Consider the following 27,392-nt stretch of genomic DNA (forward strand, 5'->3'; position numbering starts at 1 on the left):
AGGAGTAATCTGGCAACTTTCTTATTTTAAAAATTATTGTTATTGACGCAAAGTTAATTTTCTAAACTAGCATAGAAGCGCAGATGAAAGTAAAGGGCGGAACAGGGACACATGCCCTCTTTCGACCGTTTAAATTATGTATATATAACCCTTAAGGAGAAAATGTGTATCGCATTGTCTTTTTTCTCGGGTAAATAACATTCTTTCGTTTGTCGCGGCATATTGTTCAATAAGAAATCTGCCCACTTTATGCTCCTTCTGATATAACTTTGCCATTTTTGTAACTACCCTGGAAGACATAACAAAATTGTGATAGGTTTTGAAATATCATGAAAATACATGTTATATCACATTTCACCAGTTTTCTTTCCTTTCTCCCCTATTTTTTTTCTTGGTTGTGAAAATTTTTGGGGACCCATGGCCCCATCCGTGCCCCGGTGATGGAAAACTTTACTGTGCTTTGCTGCTCAGTCATGTTACCATCATGCATGCTATGTGCAATAATGACAAATTCACACGTTGTATCTCGCTAAAAAAAGAAAAAAAAAAGAAGAACGCCCCCCCCCGATAACATAACCCAATATGTCTATATCTCTCATAATATTATTAGGCATAATATCGAATGAATTTAAGATTACGATACAATTAACGTACGGCAGTCAACAGAACTGCCCCTAATAGGTGAATAAATGATTTGAATTTATTCGAACATCAGTGGCATCTGTCAATGTTCTTTTCAGAACTAAAATACAAAATGATACAAAATGTAAATATAATGTGAGGAACATTTCAGAAAATGTAATTATAACTGAAAAATAAAAATTACCCCCCCCCCCTCCCGAAAACCATGTAAATGGCTCAGGCAAAATGGAAGATAATGCAGTCAGAATATTCCACAGAACTAAAGGACCGTTTATTGACATGAATGAATAATTAGAAAATGTTATATGTTATACCGAGGTTTTTTTTTACCTGACTGCTAAGAAAGCACGAATGCCTGTGAGCAAGCAATATGCATATTTCATTCAACTTTGATTAAATTCATTTCGATTGACCATTTTTTTTACGGAGAGAGAATGAATTTGAGCATATGAAAGTGCACCTTAGGTTTTGTTGAGATCGGAAGAACAATTAAGAAATTCCTATCGTGTGAACGAAGATGAAGTAGATAACATTAACATGATTAAGGTATAAATTAGTCTGTAGAAACATTGATAAGCTAGTAACAAAATCTTACATTGGATTCGAAACCGGACTGGTAACTGATACTGTAAGACACTCGATAATATGTTCTCACGTTTCTTTGCACGAATGACGAATTTAATGGAGACAAATCAATGAAATTTGCGAAATCTGAATCTGGATCAGCTGAGGCGGGGGGGGGGGGGCACCCCCTTCACTCCGCCATGCTGGAACTGAATCTACTGAACGCTGTATATTGTGAAGATCGCATCAGATTGAATTTCATTCAAGGCGCATCGTCGGATCTTGCCATCGACTTTCTTCAGGTATTCATCTGTAATGCACGACAAAAAGAAATATACAAGTATATATAAACATGGAACAAAATATTTTAAAGGGAAAACATGAATCATGGCGGGACGAATAGGCCTCGTACAATATGACGAAAATGAGAGAAAGGTCCGAACGGGATTCATTTCCATCGCAATGGCAAAAATACAGAAACATGGTAAGATCAATTGATAATCTCTTGCTTGATTAATATCATTTGCCACGCAAAATAAGGCAACGATATAGGCCTACTGTAGAAATTAAGGATAAGTTAGCCTATTATAACAATCCATTCCAATCTGTGGTCCGTGTTGTATTTGGCCATGTATTCAACTTCAATTTTTTTTTTTTTCGGCGGGTCTGATTTGTTTGCACTTTTCATGACCTATAGCTTTACAGTTAAGTCGTAGCGGGATATAAGCGGTCATACAAGACCGACTACAATTTAAATAAACTGATTATCTTTATAAATGTCATAGTGATGTGCTTGACCGGCCTCGGCTCGATGGCAATTATGTGATCTAGCATGACATTGTCTTTCAACCTCGTGTAGGGAAGTATGAAATCCTTGATCTCAGACAGCCTGGCGTCGGCCTTATTCTTAATAAGTATCAGGCTGCCCGCCTTGCGTAGAATACTGAAATTCCAGTATTAAAAACAAATGAATTATTCATAAAAAGACAATTGTGGATCATTTAGATGTAAATAAGGTCTTCATATACGTTTTTTCAATGACACCTTAATCAGAATGTAATTTTAAAGGAGAAATTATTCCTGAAATTATTACTGAAAATATGAGAAAAAATAGAGTCCATGGGCCGCGCCGCCCGGCCACGAAATTATTTTTCCCACCGAGTTCTGGACCGACATATGAATATTCATGACTTGCGTCTTCGGATTGAGAGTACGCATGCGCGTGGACTTGGTCTCGACCAGTGCCGATCGTAAGCATTCACGTTGCTCAGAATGAATTAGCATCGTCAAATTACCGGTACCCTTACATATAGTTACATAGGCCTTATAGGCTTAGATCTATATATATATATATATATATCAAATTCTTAAACACTTAATAAACTAGCTGCCATTAATGGCAAGACATGTGCTTGGGTAGGGCTAGCTTAGGCTAGCGCATTAACTTTACCTCAAATCTGGACCTGTCTAATGCCTAATACTAATAGGAATAGCCGACTAATGCCATGGTTAACTTCGAACTTGTTAATTCCGAACTTTACGTTTTATTAGGTTTGGACCAATATTAGCTTATTTACCATGGTTTAATATGTCTAGTCCGTATACAGAACCAGTCCTAGATCTAAAAAAAATATCTTAGTTCTAGTCTAGTCTCTAGATCTAGACTCTGATCTACGCGCTATCAGCCATGGAACCACTAGTGTACCAAAGGGGGGGGGGCAGACTGCCCCCCTGACGAGTCACAACTGATCCAGGGGACGTGCCCCCCCCCTTGAGAAGCCAAATTAATAATTTGTAATGTCAAAATACAACGAAAAAAGACGTTTGTCCCCTCTTTTGAACGTGAAGATCTTTTTTTTTTTCTTGTCAAATTTTTTTCAGCCACGAAATCCTTAATTTTGGGTGAAGACGGGGATCAAGATCACTGACGTTAATTTGTGCCTGACGTTAGAATACGTTCCATGCACGCACTGGTGTACCTAGGATTTTCCAAAAGGGGGGCAAATTTTTGAGAGGATATTTCGTCCGCGAAAAAATGTGACAAGCCCCCCCCCCAAAAAAAAAAAGGGTCTTCACCCCAAATTATGGATTTCTTAGCTGAAAAAAAAATTGACAAGCAAAAAAAAAAAAAAGATCTTCACGTTCAAAAAAGGGGACATACGTCTTTTTCATTGCATTTTTACATTACAAATTATTAATTTGGCTTCTCAAAGGGGGCACGTCCCCTGAATCAGTTGTGACTAGTCAGAGGGACAGTCTCCCCCCCCCCCTTGGTACACTAGTGGTTCCATGCTGATACAGCGTAGATCAGAGTCTAGATATAGAGACTAGACTAGAACTAAGATAATTTTTTTTTAGATCAAGGACTGGTTTTGTATACGGACTAGACATATTAAACCATGGCAAATAAGCTAATATTTGTCTAAACCTAATTAAACGTGAAGTTCGGAATTAACGAGTTCGAAGTTAACCATGGCATTAGTCGGCTATTCAGTGTTGTAGTCAAGGCTCAAACCTCCAAGGCCAAGGCTTTAATACCCAAGGCCAAGGCCAAGGCATAGAAACCCAAGGCCAAGGCCTGAAAACCTCAAGGCCAAGGCATGTCAAACTTACGATATACAGAACAATGAACTAACAATACTTAGGCGGCAGACATCACACATGGTAAAATGTATGTGAGCGAGGGGACTGAGCGAGAAAAAAATTAACCTTTGTACATTTAAAACAAAAATAATTTCATGATAGAGACATATTAAAATAATGATATAGTTACCTGTGTACACATAATCCATAATTTTTCTATAGGCGATTTACATTGCAATAATTATTATTACCACGGTCATCTGATCCTGGCATTCTCAACGTATGTTTTTCTCCACTCCCTGGGACAGGGGCAACAGAAAATTATTATGGGGGGGGGGGGTCAACGCCAAAAAGGCACCCATTTATCAAAATGATTTTTTTTGTGCAAACAGATACATGTATTTCCAAAATGAGATTATGAACTGCGTGAAGTAATTGTGTGTTTTATAGAAATTAAGTTGAGCAAAGGCTTTCTAAAGTGATTTTTAATTATAAGATAGATATTTTGCTTTAGGTTTTACTTCTCAGCGAGAAAGCATAGCGAGCAAGCGGTTTTGAAAAAAAAATCAATTCTGATGTTGTAAAACTTGATTTATGGTTAATTATGGGGCTAATCATTGTTGAAATTTCCTTGCGCGATGTTGCCAGCGCGAATCACCAGCTCAAACTTCTTGACATGTCGTGTAATAAGACATGGAAATTATTTAATTCTGAGCTGGTTTTGTAATCATGAAAAAGATGTGTATCTAACTAAAAAATAACTTTGCGCTCGCTAATTCTTTTTATATACTAACCAGTAAAGGAAGCAGTTAATTACTGCATTTTAAATAAGATACATAACTCACCAATAAAAAATAATGCGAGCGCAAAGCGCGAGCTCAAAAATTTGTGATATTCCAACCTGAAAACTGGACATTCTAAGCATTTTTTGTGAACGTGAAGAGAACGAGTACAATAATTGATGCGAGTGCAGGAAGCGAGCCAAATATTTGTGATATTTCAACCATAAAGCAACATTCTATACATTTTTGTAACCATTATCAGTACTGTACTAAACAATAATTGATGCAAGCACGATTCAAAATCTGTGATTTTCGAACCTAAAATGTATTATGTTTTATTATTAAAGAAGGTATTTCTTTTTTAAAAAGGGCATATTTCATTTGGAAAAAAAATCCTACAGGGAATTTTTTTTTTTTTTGGGGGGGGGGGGGGCAAGAGAGCACAAAGCGCAAGCTAAAATTTTCAAATGCTTAAACTGAAAATGAGTCATTTTTAGGACTCTTGTCAGTTTTCATATTTTTTTCTGCTGACAACCACTTTTATCAAACAGTTAATTAATCATCAATTATTAATACTTATTGATAATATTGATAATTATTAATTACTAAATTATTTTTTGTTAATTATTATTTCTTGAAACCAAATTGACACAAAAACAAATACGTTGCTTATTTCCTTGAAACTGTATAGAAATGAGATTCAATGTTGAACGATATATGATTAAAAAGAAGTAAACATTTTCCCCCTTTGTTTTGTCAATCTGACCCAAAACTAATATAAAATTTAGAAGAGAGATAGAGAGAAGAAGAAGTCCCACCACCAAGAATAAACTTAGACAAGGGGGGGGGGGGGGGAGGGAAAGGAAAAGATGGAGTAAATGTGATATTATTTTTTAAACAATCTATTGCAAAATTAGCTTTTCTTATAGAAAGAGGGGGACAAATTTTGTTCACTCGCTCGCTTCAATCGCTTTCTTCTTTTTTTTTGACAGAAATTTTGCTCTATATATGCCATGCTTGGCCCCTCAAAGTTTCTGGCTCATCATGCCATTGACATAACCCATTTGGATATGACAAAATTGGAGACTGTGTTCAAGTTTACCAAATCTTTTCAGAATATCATTAAGACTTAAAACATTCTTGTTGGCCAAAGAAAATAATACAAGGAAAATCCTAATGGAATAGAAATCAACCTTGTTATCGTTTTTTAGAGTTAGCTATGTTTAAAGTATGAAAATTGTTGTCAAACTTGCAGTCAGATGTAAACATTATTCTTGTCATCAAAGCACTATTATCTTGATCATGACCATTATTATTTACTGTCATTATCATCATATGATTACAACACATTACCAATACATAATGCTATTTTTCATAACTGATGTATTCTTTGTTTGAATTTCTTGATAATGGTGACAATTACAATTGATGACACTGCTAGTACACTTACTACTGCTGCTGCTACTGTTACTGGTGATTTGTAGTATTGACCATTAGTGTTATTAAATATATATTAAAAAAACAATTGAAACATTTATAATTACTTATTTAAAACAAATGAAAGTACAAAATACAAAATGCCTTGAAAAAGCCTTGAAAATGCCTTAAAATTTTAAGGCTCAAAATCCTCAAGGCCAAGGCTTTGAAAAAGTAGCTAGGCATTAAGGCGCCTTAAGGCCAAGGCCGAGCATCAAGGCACTACAACACTGATTAGTACTAGGCATTAATTAGACAGGTCCAGATTTGAGGTAAAGTTAATGCGCTAGCCTAAGCTAGGAGCTAGCCCTACCCTAGCACATGTCTTGCCATTAATGGCAGCTAGTTTATTAAGTGTTTAAGAATTTGATATATATATATATATATATATATATATATATATAGATCTAAGCCTATAAGACCTATGTAACTATGTAAGGGTACCGGTAATTTGACGATGCTAATTCATTCTGAGCAACGTGAATGCTTACGATCGGCACTGGTCGAGACCAAGTCCACGCGCATGCGTACTCTCAATCCGAAGACGCAAGTCATGAATATTCATATGTCGGTCCAGAACTCGGTGGGAAAAATAATTTCGCCGCCCGGCCACCGTCATTCCGTAAGAGTTCAAAGAAAGTGTGTTGTAAGTGCATTATGGAACATATATATATACATCTTAATCTTAATGGGGTTATCATTTCAGCCTGAAGAGTAAAAGTATAAGTATAAAAGTTCAACTGAAAATTATTTAAAGTATAAAGTTATTCAATTGAGTACGTATAACAAAGCATGTAGAATTTAAAGTTGAGTTTTGGTTAAAACATACATGTATGCTGTCATGAACATTAAAAAGGTGGTCTGGTGACGTCATGCCCCGACTTCCCCGAATTTATCATTTGACATTAGTGTTTCATTCTTTCATACATTGTGTGTAAACGCGTGCCTCCCTCCCCCCCCCAAAAAAAAAAAATCGACAATGACGATCTCACACGTTAAATATATGGTCATTAGTCCGTCTTGGTTCTTTACTTCTTCAAGGAAGAAAGTGACCGACTATAAATTCATATAATAAAATACTAAAAAGTGGACACATGACATCATCAGCTCGCTCATTGCATATTCACGCTGTTTTAACAAAATGAAGCACAACTTCAGAATCTCAATACTGTTTTCGCAAAGCAATGTTTTTTTTATATAATATATTATATTATTATGTATAATATATTTATATAATATATATATATATATATATATAACGATATTACGTTCCGCGTGTTGGACATAGAAGATATTAATGAGGCAAAGTGGTAATGCATTGTACTTTGTTCCAACAGTTTATTTTGAATTCCAAATTTTCGACGTTAAACATACGTCTTCCTCATGGATACAATAAAGCTCACAGAGACAAGAACTGAAATAATAAAAAAATTAAAATTAAAATTAAAATTAATTAAAATTAAAATTAAAATTAAAATTATTATTATTTTTTTTTTCAGTTCTTGTCTCTGTGAGCTTTATTGTATCCCTGAGGAAGACGTATGTTTAACGTCGAAAATTTGGAATTCAAAATAAACTGTTGGAACAAAGTACAATGCATTACCACTTTGCCTCATTAATATATATATATATATATATTACATATATTATAAAATATGTTACTCTGTCTGTTAAAATCATATCATTTTCAGCCTTGGGTACCCCTTAGTCTTTTCCTCTATAGGCATTTAGCAAATTTCTTTTGAAAGAGGAATTCATATATGAATTCATATTTCTTCTTACCTTGGTCGCCATTGCGTAGAAACACTTTGAATTTAAAAGCCTTGTCGTGAATAGGGATAGGCATTCGATAAATAAAGTATATTTGCATGTCTCGAGCTCTGGTCCGTCCTGGAGGCAACAACTGAGAAGAAAAGTTAAAGAAATATATGACGTAATTTAACCTAAAAATATTTAACATATTATACACCTAAAGACACCGGTGTTGAATTAACGCCAGCTTGGTATCTATATCGGAAAAAACAATAGAAGCGTTGAAACAACGCCAGTTAATAAGAATCAAACCGATATTGGTTTAACACTGATTGGTGTTGCATAAATGCCAAATTGGTGTCAACCTATAACGCCAAACCGGTGTTGTTTCAACACCTCTCTGGTGTGGACCAATATAGAAAACAGGCTGGTGTTAAATTAACATCGGCGTTTTTGCAGTGTAAGGGCCTTAGGATGACATGCCCTCGATAATTATATACTCAAATCGGTGAATCAAAACAGCAGTGTCGTCCTAGACTCTGGATAAACGACAGATTTTGCAATTTCAAAGGAAGCGATGCGTTAATTGTAGACAGGGGCGTCGCTCTTTTCCAGGGGGGGGGGTGGGAGGCCCTTGATAATTACCAACAGACATCGGTACTGATTACCGACGTCCGACAACCATCCGCTTTTAGCGTCGGCCCTGGTTTTAGAAAGCTTTTGCGTAGTCATTGCAGAAATACGCTTATATCCCTATTACACTAACGTTATATGTAGTTCTCGCTGCGTCTGGGAAAGGGACCATGACGTAGTGGGAACTGCTACATCGCACTGAGAACGTAACGAGAACTGTTATTGACGTGGCATAGTATGCTTGATCTTTTGAATTTGAAAGTACATGTAGCGGAAATGCCGTCTGAACAGCGTGAAGTAATGATGCAGAAAATGACCGACCTTCTTAGGACGTTCTCACGCTCCATCGAGGTAACCGGACTTTTCGCATTTACAACGGGGAAACTCTCTACAACGCACCAATTCCTTTTAAAATGCAAGTCGAATCACAATGGAGAGTCGAGAGGCTTTTGTCGAAAGTTGGTGGACCCGGACAGCATCGGAATCTCTTGACTCTGGACAACGACAAATTTGCAATCGTTCGTCCGAAGCAAATCTTCGAATGATCTGCTGTCCCAGTCCACCATCTTTTGACAAAAGCCTATCAGCTCTCCATTGTGATTTTAATTGCATTTTCAAATGAAGAGAGTTCCTTGGTAAGTAAATGCAAAAACTACCTGATATTGACGTTGCGGACACGGAAACAACGTAGCGACAATTCTGTGCATGTCTTCTGCGCGTCTACCGCGTTTTGTGTCCCATTTGTCGCTAACTTCCAAACAGACATACGTTCAACCACTGGCGCACCTGAGGGGAGTTTGACAGAATTTTGATGACCCCTTTTTCAGACGGTTGTTTTCTAAAAAGGCGGTTACCTTAGACCCCCTTTTTTCTTAAATGTCAAAAAATTGTTATCTCCTGACATATTTTTATACGCCACTGGGTACAACGTTTTGTACACTGCGGGAACGTAGCGAGGACGTATCGCGAATAGACCGTACGCTGCACCGACCTTATATCATGTGCCTGCGCACACAATAAAGGTACACACAACCAACCCAAGAGAAACTTACTTGTAGTCAGGTCGTGGCACGGGCGAATTATGTACAGGACAAGCCTTTTTTTCTTCTTAATTTCAACGACAGAGTGGGAACTTTAAGCACTCGTACCGGGAACGTATCGGATACGATGAATTGGTCGTAATACCATCATGACCAAATGGACTCACTAGTCACTGCCATCTCCATACTCCTAAACTTACGGGGTAGCCACGTTGTGACGTACAGTTTCAATGAAGAAGAGTAGAATGTGATTATATTTGAATGAGTTATGTTTGTTAGAAATCCATGAAAAATTAGGAATCATAGAATTGACATTTTGTGATGTCGCATTGTTTCTTAACTTACTTCCATCAACCCGGTCTGGCAGTTAAAGAATCTTTCTTCATGACCATTGGTGCGATGTCGTATCGTGCACAACTGTCCTTCAACAGGTAGGGGGATGTTACTCTGGTATAAATCGAAATAGAAAGAAGCTGAAAGAAAAAAAAATAGTTTTTTTGTCATTCATAAGGCGTATCTTCCTTTAATTGACTGTTATTTACATAAAGGACAGCAGGGTATTAAAAAGAAGGGATAGAAGGGGGGGGGGGGGGTGGAAACATTTACGTCACCAACACGTTATCATCAAAGGCAAATATGAAATTGAGGGGCTGTGATTCGAATACCAACGACAACGGCCATATATATATAATTATGTAATGTTTTATCAGTTACTTCTTGGAGCGATCGAAGCGAGTGAGCAAGCAAGATAGGGGGGGGGGTAATTTTCTTATCCCTAGAGATATCCCTAGAGAGGGGGGGGGGGGGGCTGCGTGTATTATCTTCCAAAAGGCAGCACCCACTGGAATTCTGGGAGGTGTTAAAAAATTGATAAATGTAACCAACATGCCCTATATTTTGTAGTGACCCCCTTTTCGCTTGTCAAATTTCACGGGACAAGAACCTTCATTTTGTATAGTGAACCCCCCTTTTTTTACTTGTCATATTTACATCAGCACCCCTAGTAAAAAAAAATGGAGCACCCCTGGCAGTTTTGCCTGCATTAAGCGATTCAATATAGCAGTAGTGCTGACTTTGAAAACAATTATAGAATAATCATGTACAAAAAACACCATTCATATGATGACAAAATACTATGTTTATTGACCCTAAATGACATTGACCTTGATCGTGTAACCGAATACTTGTGCAAGACGATCAGTGATACGTAATTACCTTTAAGTCCACATTTATTAACTAGATCCATAAACCTTTAAAGTTATGATGGCAATTCAACAAATACCCCCAGCACGGCCAAAGTTCATTGACCTTGATACTTGATTTTTGATGGAGTAATCCCTTTGGCAGCTCATACAGGAAGCTCTACTGGGATGATGAATAAAGTGAGCCACTGGAAGGAGTGTCATGAAGTGCATAAATGGTGATGGATAGACATAGCAATTTGTATATACAGTAAAACATGCTATGCCGAGTGCAAGTAAACACCAAGCTATTGACTTTAAATCATTTGGGATCCAACAGGGGGCTGCATCATTCTGACTGCAGGGAGAGCAGCCTCCTTGAAACTGGATATTTCTATGGTGTTTGGAGCTGAGCTGGGTAGGTTGTTCAAGTTCCTTATCGTTCTTGGATAGAAGGAGAACTTGAAGGGGTCGACTGTGGCCTCATGTATGATGTACTTCAAGTCGTGATCATGTCTTGTGAAACATGTTGCTGGGGTGACGATAGATGGATGGGATGAGTAATTAATGGAGACATGATGGTAGTGGATTTTGTGAAAGAGGGAACATTGGCAAGGATTCGGCGTGTGTGAAGTGCTTCCCATTCCAGTGACATTACAAGAGCAGAAGGTGGTGTGGAGATCCTTTAGTCAGAGTACGCAAAGCGAGCCGCTGATCTTTGTACTTGCTCAAGCAGGTTTATGACTTGTGACTTTATATGAATTCCAGGTCTCACATCCATACTCTTGTTGAGTCCTACGCAGGAGTACGACTTGCTTTCTGCCGAATGTGTTGGCAACGTTTATTCCATCGCAGTTCAGATAAGAAACTGTAACACCCAAGTACTTGTAGTTGTTAACTCTAGAGATTACACTATTTGTCAGATGATACTGCTGGATGTTGGGAGTGCGTTTTCTTGTAATAGTTAACACTGCACACTTTTTGATGTTGAAGTCCATCATCCATTTGGTAGACCAACTAGACAGTTGTTGGAGATCATTTTGGAGGATTTAGTGGTCGTCACAATGCTTGATCTCGCGGTAAATGACACCGTCATCTGCGAAGAGACACATCGTTGACTGTACATTATCTAAGATGTCATTGATGTACAGCAAAAACAGGGTTGGTCCGATAACGGAACCCTAGGGCACGCCAGATGTTACATCTCTCCATGTTGACTTTGATCCATCAACGACAACTGCCTGCTTCCGATAAGCAAGAAGTGATTATCCAACGCAGAGAGTTACCAGTGATTCCATAGAATTCAAGCTTGGAAGACAAAATATGATGTGGGACCCGGTCGAAAACCTTCTGGAAGTCGAGGAAGATGATGTCCGCTTGACTTCATCGTTAAAGGATAGCAGACCAATCATGTACGACTGATGTTAGTTGAGTCGTAGTTGAGAGGCCTTGTCTAAATCCATGCTGAGCATCAGTAAGGATGTTGTTTCTTGCGATGTGCTTAGATGTATGGCTCAGGATGATTATATGCTCCATAACCTATTACTACATATGCATGTCAGCGAGATTGGTCTATAGTTTGTATAGTTCGAGGGGTCACACTTTTCACCAGACTTGTGTAGGTGACCTGAAACTCACGCAGGATGTTCACTTATACTTGATTACTCTTATGTCCAAATTTCATGAAAAGATCCACATATACTTTTAGAGTTATGACATTAAAAAAAATAACCTTGATTAAGATTTCGTTGTGATTCCCCCAACATAATCTAAGTTCATTGACCCTAAATGACATTTGACCTTGGTCATGTAACCTGGAACTCACGTATGTATTCAGTAATACTTAATTACTCTTATATCCAAGTTTCATGAACCAGATTCACATTTTTTCAAAGCTATGGTGGAAATCAACAAATACCCCCAACATGGCTAAAGTTCATTGACCCTAAATGACCTTGGACATGTGACCTGAAAATCAGGCAGGATATTTAATAATACTTGACTATCCCAATGCCCAAGTTTAATCAACTAGGTCTATATAATATCTAACTTATGATAATATTTTAAAAGCTTCGGTTAAGATCATATGTTGATTCCACCCAAAAGGTCTAGGTTCATTGACCGTAGTGACTTTTGACCTTGGTCATGTGAATTAAAGCTCTAGCAGGATCTTTAGTAATACTTGATAACCATTATATCCAAGTTTTATGATATGAACTAGGCCTATACACTCTCTAAGTTAACCTTTGGTTAAGATTTGATGTTGACGACGACGCCGCCGCCGCCGCCGTCGCCGCTGTCGGAAAAGCGGCGCCTATATTATGGCTCTGCAATGCAGGCGAGACAAAAAAATATCGTTTCCAGGGCCCTGTCATCAAAATAGTATCGCCATAAACTCCTCCATGCCCTTCCCCAGGCCATGTACTCACCTCTATCAACACTTCCGGGATCTTCTTCGACCAGTTCTCGCATGGAGAGGGATCCGTCATCCTCGTAGTGCATATAGATTTGATGTCCGCCATCCGGGTCTTGCGTGACGAAACGACACTGGGTCGACCGTGGGCGGGCTCTAAAACGGGCACGTCTAACCGATACCTCGATCTCAAACGATCGATCAACTGAACAGTGAAATGAAGAAGAGGAAGCATTAAACGAATCGTGAAAAGATGCAGAAAAGTTCGATGACCCCAAGGAAGGAAAAACGGGAAAGGAACCTAAAGAAAATATTATTTGAAGGTAAGGAGTGCATGATCGTTGATCTCGAGTCTGTGACATGTTTTGCTATGTATTGGACAGAGAAGAAATGCGGAAGAAGATATTTTTTAACCTAGTTGATTCCAAAAAGATAACGGATCTGCTCTTCATGTTCACGGTGACTATACATACAAAGGTAAACTTTCTTAATCACGTCGTGCTGCTGAATAAATACGAAAACCTGTATTTAAATCTACTATGTAATCAGAGGCGTAATTGGCAAACCACAGCAGGGGCGGCAATTATATATAAAGTTCTTCCTTTTCTGAAATGTTTTCCTGTCAACAATCAAAGAAGCAGAGGAAGAAGAAAAGAAAAAAGTCGGCAAAATTCTGACGGGAAGAGGGGGTTTGGGATGGGGGATTCCAACCCATACCCCTTGCCCCAATTCAGGTGGGCCTAACAATGTCTGTAACGTAAGAACCAATTTCCTTGTTGATTTAAGGACATAGTAGCATGATTCTCACCAAAAATAGGATAAGTGACTACATCAAACAGAAACGGGAAGAACAACTTATTTTTTATTATTGAAGTACTTCATTTTCATTTGTAAATTCAGCAAAGTTGATCCAAACTTTGGAGCATTTAGATTTTTTGTTAAGAAGCAAAAAGAAATTGAATATCGTGTGGCCAAAAAAGACACAAACTCGCGGCTCATTTTAAGAAATGGAAGTTTGAATTATAATTTCATGTCATCTGCTCATGTATCATTGGATGTATCCCGTTTACATACGAATACTTGCCATCAAAGTTGTGTAAAATATCACGTCTGTGTCATTGCATAAAATTTTCCGCTTTTATTTGCTTTCTTTCTTTTTTCTTTCTTTTTATATATTCATTTTTATTTATGTATTTTTGCTTTGTCTAATGATGTTATGATAACTTGTAAATAGTTTAATTATGTTTGATTTGTAATTTTTGTTTATACTTGGTCTGTGTTGACCCAATAAAACATATAAATAAAAAAAAAAGAAACGGAAAGAACTGAATCAGTGATTATTTTAACATTGTTCCCTTTTAATCCAGGGAAATGGTTTGAGCTTGTAAGATAAAATCGTCTGGTCAGGTGTCTTGTCACATGATGTCGTTCACTTTACCTCTTTATTTTGTTTTTTTAGTATTATGTTTTCAGATTTGGAGAACAACTTTTCAAATCAATTCAATTAAATTCAATACATTTATCTAATTCCAACAACACACTCATATATCATACAATTGAGCAATGAAAGATTAAAATGCACTGTTTACTATGTGAATCGCACAGTGTAGGCCTAGTTGTTTAAACAAGTGTTTAAACAACCATGCCTAAATTATTGTTAAGGTGAAATGTATTTGGAAAGCAAAATGTTTTTATCTAATGAACTCCAGAATTAAATGCCAATAAACGTAAATATCTTATTTGCAACACAGTTCGTGTAAATGGAATGTGAAAAGAGTCTGAATTTCTTGTTGGGTTCTTATGTTTGGAGCTGTTTTAGTGAATAAATTGTCTGGAAATTCTTTTGCGTTGTATTTAAACATAAATTGTCCTAATTGAAAGAAAAAAAGATCGTTGGCTTTCAATAGTTTACTGGCATAGAAAATTGTGAGAATAAAAACCTTCTTTTGAAATAATACGGACAATTTTCTTTTTGGGCAAGTAAAGTCTGTCAAGATGAACTTTGGAAGCGTTTCTCTAAGCAAGAGTACCGTAATTAAGATATCGTAGAATTAAAGTAAAATATAACATTAAGAGAGTTGAAGATGGAAAATAATATTTCAAATTGTTAATTGTTCCGATATTTCTGGAAGTAGTTTTGCATATGCTGTCAATGTGAAATTTCCAAAATAATTTTTTCATTTATTAGTAATTCCTAAAAATTTAGTGGAGGTGACTTTCTCAAGGATGGTGTCGTCAATGATTAAGTTGCTGGGAAGATTACATAATTGCGATATAACATAAATGTGGTTTTAAGAAGACTGATTGACAATTTTTTTTTATTTGATCCATTGTGAAATATTTATTAGTTCCGTATTTGCAGTTCTGAGAAGAACATTTGAGTCTGGGTCAGATCCCGGGGGTCAGATTAGAATGTGTTTATATGAAGAGTTTGGTTGCAAAAGGGGTTAGGTCCACTTTGGACCATTCCGAGAAAAATCATGTTTTTTTATTCTCACTTATTGCAATATTCTTATGAGAAACTAAATTGTCATGATGTACTACCCTATCACGTGAACATAAAATTGGGTATAAAAGAAATCTACCTATCTTCCTTTTTTTTTCTATGTATTTTTTCAAAAATTATCATCATGGACCTAACCACTTTTGCAACCAAACTGAAATGGATCTAACCCCCTTTTGAAAAAAAAAATGATTTGTCTTTCAATTGCCATTTTTGTTCACTTTTTAATTGGAATTTCAACTTTTCTTTGGTATCATCTTATAGAGCTACTAAAAAGCTATACATTGAGACAAAAAAAAATCAAATTTGATGAACAATGCGGGCCCTAACCCCTCTTGCAACTGAGCTCTTCATATTTCATCAAAGCTGCAGAATGAGGGGCAATGACCACGCTGAAAAACACAATGTCAAGAATAGAAAAAAGCGATATTTTTTATCGTTTGGTTTGACTTCATAAGGAAAACTCAGTTGAAAGCAGGAAGGATATTCTTACTGAAGGAAAACACACATGATTTTGGATCATGAGAAAATCGTGAATAATAGTAAACATGCGCAAAACGGATGTCCACAAATATAAAATTCACTGGTATTTTTTTTTTCTCCAGATTTGCAAAACAGGAAAAAAAAATCACAAAACTGAAACTGGATATACTAGGATTGGTATCATTTACTTAAAACAACACTGTTATTCAGTTGTTGATGAATCTAATTGTTCTCGATAGATCAAGACCAAAAACAGGTTGAAAAGATCTTGAAATATTAATCCTCCTCTATCATGTTTATGACTTCTTGTTTTCCCGGTTCTTTCTTTCTTTCTTTAATTCTTTCTTTCTTTAGGCCCTGTTACATCGTTCCGTTCATATCTTTGCGGGTGGGCTGCGGGTGATTGCCCAAAACTCACCCGCACAGAATTTTGAGCATGTTCAAAACTTTTCTGCATGCAAATCAGATTTGCGTGCTTCTGCAGGCAACTCTACGTGTGAGATGCGTGCGAGATCCCGTCAATGTGGGCAACCCGCAGGTAGCAAAAATAGTTACCAGCAAGCAAGTCACACGCAAGGCTTGCACGGAACGATGTGACAGGGCCGTTTGGTTTTTCTGTGTGCATGTGTGCATAAGTTTTCATACCATTATTGATTACTTTGTTAGAGTTTAGTTATCAATACCTTGTATTGCTTTTTTATGCAAGGCTTCAGTGTAAAACAGTCCATGGCTGGTCATCAAAGAGGAAAAAAGTACTCCATATACACACGTCATTCGAAAGTAAAAACGAAAACGGAATAATGGATAAGACGGAGATGAGGATTTTGATTGTAATATTCAATGTTTTAACAAAAATATTTGTGAAGTACTGAGCAAATGCTTAAAACGCAGGCATGGCAGAGACTCAATGAAATCCAGAGACAATTATTGCTTGGTGTATGGAATAACTGCTTTAAGGCAAGAAACAAAATTAAAACTTCCTCATCACACTTCAACAAGGGACCTATAGATATCTCGCTGAAAATGTGTTAAACGTAAACATTCTTCGGATTACGCTGGCTGTGAAGATTAGAAGAAAGCAAAAACTCACCATGTTCAGTAATCGAGATACTGATAGTAAGTTGAGTCCGACGAATAGCTTCTCCCTCATGTGTTTCTCGCCAGATCGTCTGTAACCATGGAAACAGGAATACAAATATGACTTATTACCATATTGTGAATTATACTGTCACCAACTAAACTTTTGGTGATAGGTCCTTTTCAAGCTCTGCCCCACGTCTTGGGAATACTCTTGGGAATACTCAAAGATTGCCTTTGTTCTATCCCCAAATATCACATTGTTGAGATCCAATTTAAAGACTTATGAAAAAAGCATATTCACCATAGCCCCATTTAAAAAATTTCTCATTCACTTTTGTTCATATATTTCATATGTTCTACATTGTACAGCGCTTTGATAAATTGTGGTTCTCACGAAAAGCGCTATATTATTATTATTATTATTATTATTACCCCCAATAATTCTCCCAGTAAGGTAATAATAGCTAATTAATATGCAGATACTCTATTGCTTTAATATACTTGGTGGATGTTTAATAAAGCTAATCGTTAGTGACGAAATTTTTTTGGCACGACTGGTGATCCCATCATGTGGTAAATGATACACACCAGATTTTCATTGGTGTTGATGTAGCTCTTAAGAAAGGATCACCATTCGTTCGTAAAGTCGCTTGTAACTTACGAACAGCTGGTACCCCGGCTGCAAGACAGCCGACATCAGTACAGGCTCCGAATCTTTCAAGGAGTGAATCTATACACTGCAAAAACTCCGGTGTTGATTTAACACCAGCCCGGAATCTATATATGTCCACACCAGAGAAGTATTGAAACAACACCAGTTCGGAATCACACCGATGCTGTTTTGATACCAATTGGTGTTGTATAAACACCTATCTGGTGTTAGACCAAAACGAAACTGGTGTTGTTTAACACTTCTCTGGTGTGGACATATATAGATTCCGGGCTGGTGTGTTAAATCAACACCAGAGTTTTTGCAGTATACCATGTATACCGGGTACCCATTCACCAAAATTTCGCCGAATGCAACTGAAGGTAGAATCGAACACACAACCCTCTTAATGAAAGGCGAGAGTCAGAACCACTACACCATGACGCTGCAATAAAAAACTGATATTTTATGATTAATGATCCCAAAAATACTGTTAGGAATTTAAGGAGAGAAAATATTTTTTTTTACCAATTTACCAATTTGAATGACTTCTGGACTCTCCCAAACATTCCCCGGATGTCTTCCAATTCTCGATTAGTCAGGTCTTCATCATCTAAGTGACTTAGAATATCAGATTCTCTACAAATACAAAAAAAAATCGGTTCAATTTAGTTTATTTCAATCATACAAACCATGAAATATAATACACTTGAAAGTAATAATCTCAAATTCAGGAAGATATATGAAAGAAAAATTAGACTTAAACAAAATTTGATACACTCTAAAAAAACGAAGAGCTAATCAAGCTCTTAAAGCGCGTGTATAGTGACTGCACTTCGGAGTGCTGATTTGTCTAGTTCAAATTTGAACTAGAAAAATCAGCACTCTGAAGTGCAGTCACTATACACGCTCTTTAAGAGCTAAATTAGCTCTTCGTTTTTTAGAGTGTAGGTGGTAAGGAACAGGCCCCTCACATAAAAGAAAATTATCACAATAAGAAGTTACAAATACATTTAGACAGGAATTATTAATACGCCAGAAGTATATAATATTATTCACACCCGCACTGTCTAATGGCCTCCGCACACCTTACGACTGTTCGCGATCCGATTTTGGAACAAATCGCATTTTGCTAATTTTCTGAAAATGTTAATGGAACATATCATTTTATTTGAGGTTAAAATTAATTGAAAGAATGCTAATATAACCATTTAGAAAGATTGCAAGCCTCTATTTTGGAGTAAAAGCCAAATTAGTTTCAAATCGTAGCCAATCGTACGACTGCTATGACGTCATTACGACTAGATATTAAATTTGCTTTTATTCTAAGAAGGATGAAAGCATAGTCACAGATTTGAAGATAGGTATTCGTAAGATGATTTTGAACATTAGACAGTAAGATATTCCAAGTCTCAATATTAGCATCAAATTCTGCTACGTTTTATTCTGAAATCGGGTCGCAGACCAATCGTAAGGTGTGCGGTCGCCTTTACACGCATTGATCAACCGCATCAAGCCCGCACGCACACACACCCACATGCGCGCACTCACACCCTCTCGCATACACACTCACAATAATGTTTAAAGTCAGATGGAAGCATTTGCGTCTTTCAACAATAATAAATAATAGAATCAAATCATACGATTATCTCAAAGAATTCGACTCAAATCAGATGATTGATTGAGATAAAGCAAACACAAATCATCTGATTAACTCAATGAATCTGATCAACTCAAATGTTTGAGTCACTCAAACGGAATCAATTTTGATCGATCAACTGACAATTTGGTATACACAATCGGTTGATTACTTATTTGATAAATTCAACCACCTGATCAATGAGTAAACAAATTCAATCATTCGTCAATAAACTAACCAACGAATTGACTAATTACATTATCACTAAAATCATAAGACAAAATCGGCTATCAAATTCAACCAACCGGCTGACATATAACAATTAATTAACAATAATTGTCAATCGCTTAAATTCACGAGACCTATTATATCAATGATATTGAGGTAATTTCATTATTTTTTTAATCATTTGTTTATCAATGAATCAAACCACTGTTTCATTATCTGATTTTTACAAATATATAAGATTACAATTAGCTGAGCAATCAATCGTTTATACCTATATCAGATACAATACATCAATATTGATTTGATTTATTTTTCTTCTACATAACAATATAATAATTATTTATTTATTTATTCATGCATGTTCACAATGTACAATGTAAAAGAATACACAGATAATATATAAATATATATATGAAACACAAGTAAATAATGAACATACAAAGGTGTTACAACATAAGCTAAAAGCTTAATTGGTTGAAGCACCTTTAAACTGGTTTTGCATCCAAGAAAACAAAATAAAAATGTAAGAATAAGGAAGAGAGGAAAGAAAGAGAAGAATGTAAAAGTGATAGACTGCCGAGATATAACAATTAAGTTTCAAATTGTTATGAATATATGGTATAGTAATTCAACAAAGTTAAATTCTTAATCTTCAGTTACGAATAGAAGAAAGAAAACAAAATACATGTATTCATGTACGTTACTAGCACTTTACAGATTCTGTAATTTTGAAAGGAGATTGTGCTTTACAGCCAATTTAAAAGAACGTGGGGTTTTCAAATTTCGAATATTATGTGGAAGAGAATTCCAAACATCTGAATCACGGTGTCTGATTGATTTATGAGCTAATGCGGTGCGGGGATTAACCAAATGTATGTTCGATGACTGTCTTGTGCTATATGAATGGACAGTGCTGTTAGGATGATACATTAAAGAAAATGAGTCAGGTAGCATATTGGCATTAAAACGAAACATAAATAAGGCAGTTTGCAAAAAATTTATATCTTCTACCTTCAAGCACTTCAGCTTTACAAATAAGGGATTTTTATGGTCTCTGTAACCAGACCCAGTACATATGCGAACTGCTTTCTTTTGCAGGAGAAATATATTGGTAGTTGACACTTTAGATGTAGCCCAAAGAACATTGCAATATGAAATATGTGGCAGTACAAGAGTATTGTATATCATCAATAATATCCTATCATTAACAAATGTTTTTACCCTATATAATACACCAATATTTCTAGAAATTTTGGAAACAATATGAGTGACATGATCACTCCAGTCTAGTTTCTGATTAACATACACACCTAGAAACTGTGTACACTGCCTTTGTTCTATTTCAACTCCATCTACTTTAATGCTTATTTGTTTGTTACCAGTAGATTTCCTCCCCTGAAAATTAACAAAATTTGTTTTTCCTAAATTCAGGGATAATAGGTTACTCCTGAACCATAATGTCAGCTTCGGAAGTTCTGAATTCAGCATGTGCTCTAGAACATTTACATCACGATGTGAAATGAAAACATTAGTATCATCTGCAAATAAAGTGTAATGCAAAGCAGCTGAAACATCACAAATATCATTAATGTAAATGAGAAATAGAAGTGGGCCTAAAATAGACCCCTGTGGGACACCATATGTTAAAGAAGAAACATCTGAGTCAGTACCCTTGTAATGAGTATATTGTCTTCTAAGAGATAAATAACTTGAAAACCATTGTTGTGCGACACCTCGTATTCCATAGTGGTCCAATTTACAAAGTAGAATCGAGTGATCAAGTGTATCAAAAGCTTTGCTGAGATCCATGAATGCACCAACAACATGCTCGCGAGCTGCTAATGCAGTTGAAACACGATCATAAATCTTCAATAGTGCAAGGTCAGTGGAATTGAATCGTCTAAATCCATATTGTTCAGAATTCAAATACTTATGATCATCCAGAAATTTATAAAGCCTGTTATAGACAATTCTCTCTAAAACTTTGGATAAGATATATTAGGTAAGCGAAATAATCCAAATACCCCAAACAAGTTTATTCATCTTGGAAAGGAATTTACCTCAGCAGATGCAATTGCAAATACGTTTAACAACTATTTTGCAAATGTTGGTCCAAATCAAGCTAAGACAATAGATACACATGGTTCCAATTTTAGGAAATACCTGCATAACTCGTCACAATCTTCCATCTTCTTTAAGCCAACTGATTGTCTTGAAATTCTGAATATAGTGCGTACTCTTAAAAATAGTTACTCTTGTGGTTATGATGAATTAAGCACGTCCTTGTTAAAGCAGATTATCGGTTCAATTATAACCCCGGTGGTACGCATCTGTAACCTATCTGTGTCAACAGGAGTATTTCCCTCTAATTTCAAACTTGCCAAAGTGGTTCCAATTCACAAAAAAGACAATACAGCAACTGTATCCAATTATAGACCAATCTCAATACTCCCCAGTTTATCCAAAGTTTTAGAGAGAATTGTCTATAACAGGCTTTAATATAACAAATATATATTGACAATAAATCAGGCATATATCATTTAGCATAAAATCAGTAGCAGAAGATAGATTGCCATTGTAAGCAAAAAAATGCAGGAAAATATGACAAACCGAAACACATATATAATCATATTATGAGCAGAATGGATAATTACGAATTATCAAAATTACCAATTAAGTATAATAAAAAAAATCTAACAAGCCAACACTTGCTGTATATTCAAGAAAAAACAATGATAATGAAAAATGAAGATGATGATGATGATAACGATGATGATGGTGATAACGATGATAGTGGTGATGATGATGATTATATTAATCAATAAGATCAATTACCGATCAATATTTGTGCAAAAAAGTGGCACAGCCTCATACTGGTGGGAAGAATCTCATCAATCATGTCAATATTGAAAGTTGAGGATGACAGGAAGGATATCATTCAACTAATACTTGACTCTCAAGCTTTTCCGGATATCACACTTTGGACAATTATAGATATGGTTTTGAAAACTCTGTTGACACAAAGCCATATACATAAGATTATTTTTTTTATATTTCTGTAAGGACTTTGGAAAAGTATAGAATCATAGAAACACACACACACTAGCTCACACAAAGAAAATAATCAACCCTAGAAATAGACGAAGCCCGCGGGATGTGGTGTATATAAAATGCTGGTTATGCCACATAATTAGCCAGTCTCAAACTATCGTGCTAGTTATCATACAATCAATTGAGTTTTCGATCATTCATCTCAACAAATTCTAACAGATGCAAATCAGATGCATTTGATTTGTTTTGTAGGACACCTTTCTACTGAGTAATTTGGACCTTACTTTATCCTTTGTACACACTTAGAAAAAAAAGGGTTCCCAGAGGGTTCTATGCTTGTCACGTATTTGCAACCTTTAAAGGTTCTCCAAAAGGATCTAAATTACCTTAAACATAACCTTTTTATAGGTTCTTTATAATACCATACCTTTTAATAGGCCTTTTGGGAACCCTTTTTTTTTCGAGGGTTCCAATTCGCACCCCTCCTTTTAAAGGACAAGTCCACTCCAACAAAAAGTTTATTTGAATACAAAGAGAAAAATCCAACAAACATAACGCTGAAAATTTCATCAAAATCGGATGTAAAATAAGAAAGTTATGACATTTCAAAGTTTCGCTTAATTTTACAAAACAGTTATATGCACATCCTGGTCTGTATGCAAATGAGGAGACTGATGACGTCATCCACTCACTATTTCTTTTTGTGTGTTACATGTTTATGCTGTAAATTGTTATGACATTTTCAAGTATCGCTTATTTTTCAACAATACGCCAGGCTTCGCGATCTGACATTAAGAGTTGGTAAATCATGTAACAAATTGTATGTAGGCCTATCCCTATACATAATTACGTAATCAACAAAATTAAAAAGTCGCCGTCCTCTTGTTTTATGAGAAAGGCGCAACAAAAGTACATCAGAAATAACTTCCTTCTCATTACGGAAACAGTGACCAGCAAATCTCATATACATGATATTGTTTAAGTACCTTGGTGGAGATCTTTTGTATTGTGATCTTTCCATATTTTGTACCCACATCAAAAGTCAAGTATATGTCCCATTTAGTGTATCTTTTAAGGACTTAAGATGAACCCAGCTATTAATGATATGTGGATTTGTAATGATTTATTATTTTTGTTATTACTGACGAAGGTAAATGACTGGTTGGGTGATAATGACATCAAGAAATATGAATATATATTAAAAGGGCTTGCCATATGCCCGCGTCGCTGAAAGCCCTATGCGTCACTGAGCGAAAACTTGCTAATGAGGCGCAGAGAGCGAAGAGGATGCACTCCAAACTTTTTGAATTGGGAATGCTGTGTACGATCACCCCCAGGTGTTAAGGTGTTGAATAAGCTGTAATAATGCTCTTTATATGATATAAACCTATATTTCATCATCAGTATCCTCATCCTCATAATTGCTGTTATTACAAACATCATTACATTTTACGATGAACTAAGTCATGACAGTCATTTTTGCTTTCTCGCTTCGCTCCCTCTCAATATTCTTTTATATCAGATTTGAAAAAAAAGTGTACACACACACAAACAGCCTTAATCACACATTGACCTGTAATTGGGTCGGATCAATGGCTTAATTGGAAGGTACTCCTCCACAAACAAAAATGATGAAAACAGGCAAAGTAAAAACGGTAAATACATTATTTTCTGAAATATGTCAAAACCTATCACAAACGGAGATTTTCAGGTAATTGACTCATGACACCACTGCAAACACAACCCATATGTATTCATTATACATACACATACAGACACCCTCACACATGCATCCATCAACACACACATGCTTAACGTAGGCCTATGCAATCATTGTATAATAGGCCGATATAGAATCCCTCCCCCCCCCCCTTTGGCAAGAATGCCTTTCTACGCCGGTTCCATGAATGACATTTGCTCCGGCGACAATTGCTCTGATGGAGAATCTGCACATTAAGCGAGACATTAAACATAACCTCCAAAACTAAATAAACCCTAATCATAATATTTACATCATTTTGAACCAAAAAAACTCTATTGCAATCCTTACTCTAACCCTATGCCTTCTAAGATATTAAGACGGGAGCAATTCTCGGAGGAGCAAATGTCGTGTCGCCTCTACGCCATCTATGTAAGGAGCTCCTATCCCTTGTGTGAAAATATATCCATACTGGTCAGACAACAACAACAACAACAACAACAACAACGACAACAAGTGTAAGGTGACTTCAAATTCCTATTTTCTATTCGATTTCTTACTTGAGATGAGCTTTGCATGCGAGTGAATTGCTCAGGACGCGAGTGACCCTCCAACCCATATCCTCCTGTTTGATAAGAATGCCAAGGAACTCGTATCCATTCTCAAATGGGCTTGGTATCAAGACGTTGTGTATCTCATCCACCCCATCATCGTCCCCCTTGTCGCTCGAATCCTGAGTGGAAGAAAAGGCAGAATTTTCACGCCCGTAAATGTGAAGCATAATAATTTTCTTCTCTTTTATTTCGTGATTATCATGGTTATCATTGCGACTATCATTCCATGATGATGATGATGGTGGTGATGGTTATCAGGATGATGATGGTGGTGGTGCCCCAGCTGGTAATGGTGATGTGCCTGGTTATAATAATGATGATATTGGTGATGATGGTATGATGATGGTGATGATGATGGGGGGGGGGGTGAACATGATTTCGTAAAAAATGGCGTCAATTGTTTTAATTTTTGTTCTTTATTTTAGCAAAATAAGGTGGCCTATACAAGTGCAACATATTCTGAAAAAATTATTCTGACGCTAGGGCTGATCATTAAATACATAAAAACATACCTCATTGTGAAACCTGAAGAAACTTTTTCCAAAGAATGATCGAACGAAGTGTTTGGTGTGTGCCAGCAAGTCACAGAGCAAGCCATCATGTTCATCTTCTCCGATACATTCCTCCTCCCCTCTGCCACTATCGAAAGAATCTGTACTATCGTTCAGTGATCGTCTGCAACATTGTTTATCTCCTCCTTTGGGGAAATGGGTTTGGTCGTCATGATGAGAGCTGGGCAGAAAACAATCTCTTTCGACATCATCGTTAAGGAAATCCCTTTCGTCGTCATCAAGCATTCCGTATCCATTCGCAACCCTCTTTGGTAAAGATGCTTCAAGAATATTTCCGGAATGCCCATTTTGTAAGGGGAAATCCGAATCATTCGGAGGGTTATCGACACAGACAATGGTACTGCGCGTCGGACATTGCGCGTATGCCTCACCCTGATTCTTTAGTCGTTGGTGATCTGTAATGTCAGCTGCACTGCGGGTCGGATAATGCGCGTACGCCTCATCCCGATCCTTAACATGCTTAAGCTGCAGGTGATCTGTTACGTCACAGTTATCCTGGCCGTCCAAACTCATGCACTTCAGTCCGTTAAGAAGTTGCTCGCTTGACTGGCTTAAGACAGGGGCATTTTGCTTTGACTTTGGCTTCTTGTGAACCATACTCCCCAAGTAAACCGCCGTTTGAGTGTCGATTGATGATTGCCGAATGTGTCTGGAACGTTCGACTCCCTTGCAGCGTCCCATCGTACTTGCCATGGTAACTCGTGCAGGATATGGTAGATGTTGCAGATCAAAGCTGAAAAGCGATGAATGGAGAAATTGAGGTATCAAGAATTGAAATGAACTATAATTACAATAAAAATGAGTTCGAACCTGGCTTTCCTTTAGGAACTGGAATATTGATCTTCCACCTGAATTTCAATCTTACAATTAGCAAACCAAGAAGCGACATATTTTCTAATCAAACTTCAAAATCGCCAAAACGTGATTTCGAGTCATACCCCCAAAGCCAGGAAAATATACCCACTTTAGAACAGAATACAGTAAAATACTTACCAGGGATCAATTTATTGAAACTGGGAGACACCTGAAAACCAACATGGACACCACAGAGTCCACAAACCGCAGAAGTGTTTTTGGTCTGCTAAAGATGCAGAGCATCAATTATATACCAATACAACAGCTTCCGATGATCCAACCCCACGCGCGATCTTCTCTCGCCACTTTTGACTCCTTGCTAACAACCCAATCACACCACTGAAACTGTTGACAAGACTGACACAAAGTTATTTGTCATTTCCAATGTTGCACCATCGGCCGATATGGAGTCCGTTTCGTTCGTGTGACTGTTGCCTGAGCAATCATTAACTTTCCCATAGATTCCCCTTTCTGTAAGAGCTTGGAAGTACTGTTAACAATTGAAGTTTCGGTTTCTTCCGTGCGCCGTTAATTGAACTCCGGCTCTATCTCGTGATGGTTTCGTAATCCGCTTTCGAGACGAGATAATGCAAGTTAAAATTTAATACATGAATATAATCTATAATCAGGCTGCATAATCATGAGATGTTATAATGTGACTTCCGTTATATGCTCTTTTTGTATTTCTTTTGAATTCTGAACGAATTCATCTTGCATGGCAAAGCAGTTCAAAGTGGTCTTCCGTTCAAAAATAATTTGCAAAGTATATAGACGGCATTGAAGAAGTGATTGCTCTTTCAAATTTATATTCTTTTTAAGATGTGCAAATTATATTGTGCAAATTAGTTGTTGTGGGAAATTGATTTATTTTGGTAGATTATCATGTTTATCATATTTGATATGAGAATAGATTAAAACCAATATCTGTTATTTCAGTTGGAATATTATATAAG

At 36.6% G+C, this 27,392-nt stretch overlaps 1 protein-coding gene across 1 annotated transcript; it reads right to left on the reverse strand.

Annotated features, from left to right (window-relative positions):
- On the reverse strand, positions 1-26,663 carry LOC129279149 (uncharacterized). Its single transcript, XM_054915252.2, has 9 exons — positions 26,578-26,663; positions 25,525-26,317; positions 24,959-25,131; positions 18,318-18,420; positions 17,143-17,221; positions 13,083-13,271; positions 9,818-9,945; positions 7,830-7,950; positions 1-1,516 (listed from the first exon to the last, which is right to left on the reverse strand). Exons 2-9 carry the CDS (start codon positions 26,275-26,277, stop codon positions 1,422-1,424), a joined length of 1,641 nt encoding a protein of 546 aa, XP_054771227.2. The 5' UTR covers positions 26,278-26,317; positions 26,578-26,663; the 3' UTR covers positions 1-1,421.
- Positions 26,664-27,392: the final 729 nt, after the last annotated feature.

The sequence above is a fragment of the Lytechinus pictus genome, chromosome 16 (genome assembly GCF_037042905.1).
Source record: "Lytechinus pictus isolate F3 Inbred chromosome 16, Lp3.0, whole genome shotgun sequence".
Lineage (NCBI taxonomy): Eukaryota > Metazoa > Echinodermata > Echinoidea > Temnopleuroida > Toxopneustidae > Lytechinus > Lytechinus pictus.

Coding starts and splice junctions, on each gene's coding strand:
- LOC129279149 (XM_054915252.2), bottom strand. CDS start 26,277: ATGGCAAGTACGATGGGACGCTGCAAGGGAGTCGAACGTTCCAGACAC. Junction 18,421..24,958: donor GCATGCAAAGCTCATCTCAA/GTAAGAAATCGA, acceptor TTGTATTTGTAG/AGAATCTGATATTCTAAGTC. Junction 9,946..13,082: donor TCCCGGAAGTGTTGATAGAG/GTGAGTACATGG, acceptor TTTTTCTTTCAG/CTTCTTTCTATTTCGATTTA.